Raw genomic sequence first — 8,256 nt, forward strand, 5'->3', positions numbered from 1 at the left:
CTATACGGGTGATACCTTGGGAGAAATCTCCTGTGACCCATGTAGACCGTCTTGTGTGAATGCTTCAACCATTTGCTTCTTGTTTCCTCCATACACTCCGAACACGCCCATTTCCCTTTCACAGTTTGGCCAGAAAGGTTGCCAAGGGCCGGATAATCGTTGATGGTACAAAACAGCATCACATGGAGGTTGAAATACTCTTGTGCATATGCGTCCCATGTCCGTGTGCCCTCATTCCATAGCCTTTCGAAGTCATCGATTATCGGTTCAAGGAACACATCGATATCATTACCAGGTTGTCTCGGTCCTTCAATGAGCATGGCAAGCATAATATATTTTCTTTTGAAGCACAACCAGGGAGAAAGGTTATAGTTAACAAGCAGAACTGGCCATGTACTGTGACGACTGCTCAAATCACCAAATGGATTAATGCCGTCCGTACACATTGCGAAGCGCATGTTTCTTGGGTCATTTGAGAATTCCTGGTAAATCCTATCGATTGTCCTCCACTGTACTGAATCTGCTGGGTGCCTCAGCATACTATCGACTCCGTTCTTCGGCATGCCATCGCACTAGCTTAGCTTATTCCTTATTCGCAAACATTCTCTTTATGCGCTCCGCAATTGGGAGATACCACACCATCTTTGCTGGGCCTCCCCTCTTTGACTTACTTCCTTCACCTTCACTCGTTGCTCGTTTATATCTTGATGCCCCATAGACAGGGCAGACATCCAAGTCAGCGTATTCCTTGTAATACAAAATGCAGTCGTTCGGACATGCATGAATTCTTCTGACCTCCAGGCCCAATGGACATAATACTTGCTTCGCTTCATATGTCGTCTGCGGTAAATTGTTCCCCTCTGGCAACAGGTCCTTTAACAGCTCAAGAAGTTCTGTAAAACTCTTATCCTACCAGCCATTACTAGCCTTAAGCTTCATGAGTTCCAACACGCATGACAACTTGCTGTGCTTCGACTTGCATCCATCATACAAGGGCATCCGACAATCTTCCACCAACTTACTAAACTTCTCAAAATCTCTGTCGTTGTCCTCTGCGTCTTCAATGTCATGCAACAGTGTAGATAGACATTGAGTGTCCAAATCTATGGTCTCTCCACCTAAAGGAGAAGGTACGAACATGCCTTCTCGAGCTGCGACGGTGTTCTCTACATCCTAATCCAACACTTCATCAGCTGCGACATCAGGCGCCTCTTGCTCTCCATGCTTGGTCCAGCAAGTATATTTCTTCATGAATCCATTCATTATCAAATGAGCATGCACTTCATCGCTATCTTCGATCATCTGTTCATTCTTACAGTCCCTACATGGACACAACATGTGCATGCTCATCCTACTTTGTCTGTCATTATCCGCAAATGTGACAAATTCAGTGACCCCCCTCTCTATACTAGGTAGACGAATGATGCGCATAGTACATCCATCTACGATCCATCTGAAATCAACAATATATGAAGAAAAATATATGATGGTCGATATATTGAGAAGGAATGGAGAATAATGTGTTTTTTACCTTGAATTTTAGCAAAAAAATCGCCCCCCTTGCCCTCCCAACCGATTTGTGAATAGTGAACTAGTCGGGATGGAAAGCAGTTGGCAGTTCGGAGGGTATTTATAGACCCAACACACCTCAAACGGGTTAGATTAAAAAAGCCCGTCAAAGGTGTTGGTCATACCTTTGACGGGCTTCAATTGAGTTGCCCGTCAAAGGTATTGACCTACCTGTGACGAGCCGGAAGGAAAATCCGTCACAGGTGGCGGACCACCACCTGTAACGGCTCATAATGCCACGGCCCGTCACAGGTGTGGGGATACCTGTGACGGGTTGGGAGGAAAACCCGTCACTTCCTCACCTGTGACGGCTTTTCCTTCTGGCCCGTCACAGGTGAGGGGATACCTGTGACGGGCCACGGCCGGATGCCCCACCGATGACGGCAAACCTAGCGACCCGTCAAAGGTGACGGTCATCTGTGACCAATTCATAGGCCCGTCACTGGTATGCCGTCACAGATGTAGGGTTCTAGCGTAGTGAGCAGAAATTGCAAAAAATACTATTATTAAAAGGCCGGGTACTACCTGATATATATCAATATATGTTGCCTACAGAATTTGAGAAAAAAAAAAAAGGAATGTTGTATATGTTGTTTTCTGGAACACAAAAGCAGAGCACAGGTCCACCATTACTTGTAAACCAAGCAGCCTTCAAAATAAGAGCCTCGCATAGATCACTGTCATTCGAGAATTACTTTGTATCAAAGTTGTGAACTGAAGATAAAATAAGACAACTTTATATAGATACATTTCCAGTTACTGATAAACATGAGTTATGTATAACAACAGGACAATAACCAAAACATTCCAGCCACTAAGTTCAGAGTTCTCACGGATTTCCAAAGCTAGAACAATGCATCATCGCTTATACAATTAGAATTTGAAACACAGCGCCATTCTAGCTATATGAAATAAGTAGCTAAAAAAACAGTCTTTACGCTGAACTAAAACTTTTAAGATAACTGAAATTCCACAAACAAACCAAAATATATGTATACTAATGAACATAGCAAACAAAACTTAAGAAAACCAGAATCATACATCTTCTCCTGAATCTTGGTAACCCATTGTATAACCAAAAAAATAGAAAACACAGAAGCAAGTGACTGCCTGCTGTATGATCAACTAATACATTTTACAAGTTGGACTAACAGTTTGTTGTACCAAAGGCAACGCCCAGACAAAAACTTTCACATACAGTTGTCATAGCAAAGTAAAATTATTGATCTAAGGAGAACATCCTGAAATCTAGAATCTCCTTACTTATCCACCAGGTCCCACCTATATTTTCTGATTATCAAGCGCAACAATTCTCAAAATTGTGCCAAAGGATAATTCAACAATATTGCACAAGTACTAATTGAACATAAGGGTACAACATTTTACACATCAAGTAGAATATACTGATGTTATGATTGAAGAGTAAGAGTACCTACATTGTTCAGAACTCTCAAAAGAACCTCTGCGAAGATCCCCACCAACTCCAACACGAAGCCAAACATGTTATTTTTACTAAGCACTTGAACTAAAACCAGAGCTGGCGAAAAATCTTAATTCTATATCCAGAGGACATATCATAATACTAGAAAATGAAATTTGGAGATTTCAAATACAATCCAAATAGGAGCCTCAGGCAAGCTTCTCGATAGTCTAATCAAATCCATGAGAAGGGTCCTCCCACAGTCCCCCATGCTTGCGCCCATTATAATGGTAGTACAAATTAACATATCATCTACTAGCATGGTCCTAAAAACTAACTAGATCATCTACTAGCAATGGCCACTTAAAACTAACCAGATCATCTATAATCATGAAAACATTTTGGCTTATTAATGCTTACTTTGCGTTCGCTGAGATGGGATTTTCTACACTAAGTGCCATCGCACCCATTATTTGCATGCAAATCAAAAAGTTATAGAAAAAGTTAAAAAAATAGTAATATCGATTGTGATGATATGAGTCTATATACAAACATGCAAGGCTAAATTTGATCTACAACTAGAGAAACAAAAATAATAAAATCACAGTGAATAGTACCCGTATAATGCAGACAAAATTTGTTATTTTTTGTTTCTTCGTATGTTGATCGAATTTGAACTTGCATGTCAGTATAGTGTCTTATATAATTATAGTCTATCTTACCAATTTTTATGGAATTTTTATATAACTATTTAAATTATATGTATACACGGAAAATACTTTCCGGCGTTCGCTGGTCGAGGAAACGTAAGCCAGCACACCTGTCATGGGAAGGAAGGTATGAACACGCTGGCGGTGGCCAACTCAGGTGCTCGCCGAGCTCCGGTATGCTCTCCGCCGTCCCATCTTTGAGGCTGTACATGGCCACGTTCCGGTCGCTGTCGTCGTTGTGGGACTCGTCACCACGGTGATACCACGACGAGCACCTGGCGCCCCTCCGCAGCGAGGCCTTCCCAATCTTGTCGTCGGTGTAGTACACGCAGCCGGCCTTGAGCTCCGGGTGTTCGGTCGTCGACACGCACAGCGAGCTGTTGATGCCCACGAGGATAGCGAGGTCGCCGACGTCCTCCGCCGCCTCCCACCGTTGTGTCTTTTCGTCGAACACCTGCAACTCAAAGAGGTCCTTGACGCGTTTGGCGTTCTTGAGCACGATCATCAGCCGCCCATCCGGCGCCGCTGCCAGGTACTTGCTGCAATGCCGGTGGTCGCCGCCGTTGGCCATCCTTGTGGTCACCACCTTGCTGGTGAACTCGCCGTGGACGCCGTCGCGCTCCCACGCTTCCACGGTGCCGGTGTACGTGACGGACAAGAACTTGCCCTTGTGGTGGATCGCGTCCTCGACGCCGTCGCGCGAGGGCGTGACCCTCCAGCGGCCGTCCTCAGCCGTGGCGAACGCCGGCGTGCCGAAGTAGTTGCCCAAGAGGAGCATGGCGGCGTAGTCGCCCGGGCGCGGCGAGGCAGAGAGAACGACCTTGCGGTAGAACCAGCGGCGCATGTCGCCGTCGGTGAGCGTGAACGTGCCGTACGGGTGCGGCCTGAGCGGCCACGACTCGAGTTCGCCTCTGTACCGGAGCTGGACGAAGGGTTCCATGATAAGGACGAAGTAGCGACCTCCCTGGTCGGCCTTGAGGAAGGGGATGGTGGCGATGGCCGGGAGGTCGCCCTGCTCGCCGGTGACAGGGTTGGCGAGGCGCATCCGCCCACGCTCGTCGGCGGTCGCGATCCAGCCGCCTGAAGAGCCGATGATGACATGGTCGCGCATCGCGGGGTCCGGGGCGCGCACGGTGGCGGAGCGGCGGTCGGCGAGGGAGAAGACCCTGGTGGTCTCCTGCGTCTCGCCCGGGAGGACCAGCCACGGCGGCTCCGGCTTCAACGCGTCGCGTGATGGGGCGGAGACCGCGGCGGCGAAGGCGAGGCGGTCGAGGAAGGCGAGGTTGTCGTGGATTTTGGCCATCAGCTCCGGCGGGAGGTCGGAGAAGGCGGTCCCCGCCATCGCCGGCGGCTGCGGCGGCGCACGCATCGGCGGGAAGCCGATTAGGGCGGCCGGCGGTAGGAGGCTAGGAGCGGAGTGGAGCGTTCATAGGTCAATAGGAATAAGTTCAGTTTAGGTCCCTTTATTCGTCGCTCAGTCCGATTTTCGTCCCTTGACCACAAAACCGGGTATGACCCGTCCTTCAACTTATGAAAACCGGGTAAGCGTGGTCCCTTGACGGTTTTGAAGGCGGTTTTGGCTGACGTGGCACCTACGTGGCTTGTTTGACTAGGTCTTCGTCTCACGTGGCATTGACGTGGCGCTTACGTGGCAATTATATCTCGGAAAAATAATAAAAAGCGTGGCCCCACATGGCATCTGCACACAAAAAATAATTTAAAAATGGTGAGGCCCACGTGGGCCCCACATGTCAGCCTCACTCCTCTCTTCTTCCCTCTCCCTTCTCTCTCTTCTTCCTTTTCCCGTCTCTTTCTTTCCTTCCCAGGCAAACGGCGCGGGTAGGCAACAGAGCAGGCGAGCTCCGGCGGCGGCGGCGGGCATGGTCAGCGCCGCCCCTCGACTGGAGAGCCACCGGTCCGCGTGAAGGCAGGTCCGGGGAGGTCCGGCAGCCGGCGCAATGGCGGAAGCTCATCAAGATGCTGCTCGACCCCAACCCGGGCACCCGCATCGCCGTCCCTAGCCTCCTCGAGACGCTGTGGTTCCGGAAGACGGCGCCCGTCCCGCGCCCCATCATCGCCGACCCCGCGCCGGCGCCGGTGGACACGCGTGGCAATGCCGGCGATGACAAGGACGAACCGCCCGAGGTGCTGAACGCCTTCCACCTGATCTCCCTGTCCGAGGGCTTCGACCTGTCGCCGCTGTTCGAGCATGACTCCGCCACGTCGCCGGGGCGGGCCACGGCGCGCGCGGGCGGCACGCGGTTCACGGCGCGGGAGGCGGCAAGCGGCGTGGTCGCGCGGCTGGAGGCGCTCGCGACGGGCGGCGCCACGCCCACGCGCGCGGAGTGCAGCTCGCCGTGGCGGCCGATGTCTTTAGCGTGGCGTCGTTGTTGCTCGTGCCTCGTGGTGGACGTCAAGAAGGATGGCAGCGACGCCATGGATTACCGGTCGTTATGCAGTGAGGAGCTCCGGCCGGCGCTCAAGGACATCGTCTGGTAGCCGGCGGCGACCTGACGACACGGCGGGACGTCGCTGCCGCCATTATTGCGCGTCGTCGAATCATATCCGTTGCTATCCATCGGGGTGCATTATTGTTTGGTGCCGAGGTGATGTCTGGCTCGCTCGTTTGTCCATAGCAACTCAAAGTCGATGGCTGTTGCAGCCTGCTAGTGTTGCTGGCTGGAGTAGCTTGCTGCCGCGGGTGTAGTCGATGGCTGCTGTAGCTTGCTGCCTCCTCTCGCACGCCGTCGCCCGCCGCTGGCCATGCGATGTCCATCGCCACGCCGCGCTGTCCGCCGTCTGCCCGCCGTGCTGGACGCCGCCCGGCTAGAGGAGGGAGCACAAAGATGGGGAGAGCCGGAGAGAGGGGAAGAAGAGGATTGGATTTGGTCATTTGAGAATGACATGTGGGGCCCACCATATTTATTTTTTACTGACATGTGAGACCCACAATTTTTAAATTATGTTTTCTGTGGCTGACATTTAGGCCCACCATTTTTATTAGTTTTCCAAGATATAATTGTCACATCAGCGCCACATCAATGCCACGTGGGACGGAGAACTAGTCAAACAAGCCACGTAGGCGCCACGTCAGCAAAAACCGCCTTTAAAACCGCCGAGAGACCTCGTTTGCCCGGTTTTCGGAAGTTGGGGGATAGGTCGTACCCGGTTTTGCGGTCAAGGGACGAAAATCGGACTGGGCGACAAATAAAGGGACCCAAAGTGAACTTATTCCTAGGTCAATATAATTGCAGATTTGGGCCTAATTTAGGCCCATTTACGTTCATTGGTCAGGAAATAATTGGGCCAGATTGAGATATAAGTAATTCTTTTACGATTTTGCTATCGATCACTCACGTGATTTTTTTTTCTCACATTTCACTTTTTTTTTCAGCCTCGTCAGCCGGCGCGTCGGACACCAGCACGTCGGCCTTCCTGTCTAGCTAGCCCAAGCGCACACGATAATGGAGATTGGAGAAGCACGGTGACACGGTGGCCTCTGACCGTCGAGCCAGCCGCCGTAGCACGGCCAACACTGATCAGCTAGAGACACCGTCCCTCTTGTCGTTGTCGTGAAATATAAAATTACAGTCCTATATAACTAAATTTACATTTGTAAATTTAGTTGATTTGACATGTAAGTGCACTGTAATTTTGATAAAAATAATGTGTAAGTAAATATGTATTTATTATTTTCTTTAAAATATAAAATTACAGTCCTATATAACTAAAATTATATTTGTAAATTCAGTTGATTTAACATGTAAGTGCACTGTAATTTTGATAAAAATAATGTGTAAGTAAATATGTACTTATTATTTTCTTTAAAATATAAAATTACAGTCTTATATAACTAAAATTACATATGTAAATTTAGTTGATATGACATGTAAGTGTACTGTAATTTTGATAAAAATAATGTGTAAGTAAATATGTACTTATTATTTTCTTTAAAATATAAAATTACAGTCTTATATAACTAAAATTACATATGTAAATTTAGTTGATATGACATGTAAGTGTACTGTAATTTTGATAAAAATATTGTGTAAGTAAATTTGTATTAGTTATTTTATTTCAAATATAAAATTGCAGTCCTATATAACTAAAATTATATATGTAAATTTAGTTGATATGACATGTAAGTGCACTGTAATTATGATAAAAATGTTGTGTAAGTAAATTTGTATTAATTATTTTATTTTGTAGTCCGTTGGATGCAAATCCAAGGGAAGAAAAAATCTGGGTGATTTTTTTTCAAAAATCACCCGAGTGATGCATAGGTGGTCCCAGATTAAGACCATTAAAATTAGGCCTTTATTTTTCAGCTTACTATGTAATTCTCCATGCTTTGCTGCGGGAATAACTAAACAATGATGTGAGGGGTGATGATTGGATATGCTTGTATATTGATTTGTAAATTTAAATAAATTGTAGATGATGTTGTGTGCTTGTAAAAGGTTAAATATGTAATACTGTTAGTGGGTGATGATGCGGCATAGTTACATATTGAGTTTTTTTTTTTAGAGGAAAAGAACTTTCCATTAACTTAAGGAC

The 8,256-nt window shown here is 47.5% G+C and overlaps 2 protein-coding genes across 2 annotated transcripts; one reads left to right on the forward strand and one right to left on the reverse strand.

Annotated features, from left to right (window-relative positions):
- Nucleotides 1-3,745: 3,745 nt before the first annotated feature.
- LOC107280588 (uncharacterized) lies at nucleotides 3,746-5,068 on the reverse strand. Its single transcript, XM_015779218.3, has one exon. It carries the CDS (start codon nucleotides 5,066-5,068, stop codon nucleotides 3,746-3,748), a length of 1,323 nt encoding a protein of 440 aa, XP_015634704.1.
- Nucleotides 5,069-5,229: 161 nt separating this feature from the next.
- On the forward strand, nucleotides 5,230-6,516 carry LOC107276730 (putative CBL-interacting protein kinase 27). Its single transcript, XM_015779219.3, has 2 exons — nucleotides 5,230-5,240; nucleotides 5,526-6,516. The coding sequence occupies exons 1-2, from the start codon at nucleotides 5,230-5,232 to the stop codon at nucleotides 6,196-6,198; spliced, it is 684 nt and encodes a 227-aa protein (XP_015634705.2). The 3' UTR covers nucleotides 6,199-6,516.
- The last annotated feature ends 1,740 nt before the right edge of the window (nucleotides 6,517-8,256 follow it).

The sequence above is a fragment of the Oryza sativa genome, chromosome 4, assembly GCF_034140825.1.
Source record: "Oryza sativa Japonica Group chromosome 4, ASM3414082v1".
NCBI lineage: Eukaryota > Viridiplantae > Streptophyta > Magnoliopsida > Poales > Poaceae > Oryza > Oryza sativa.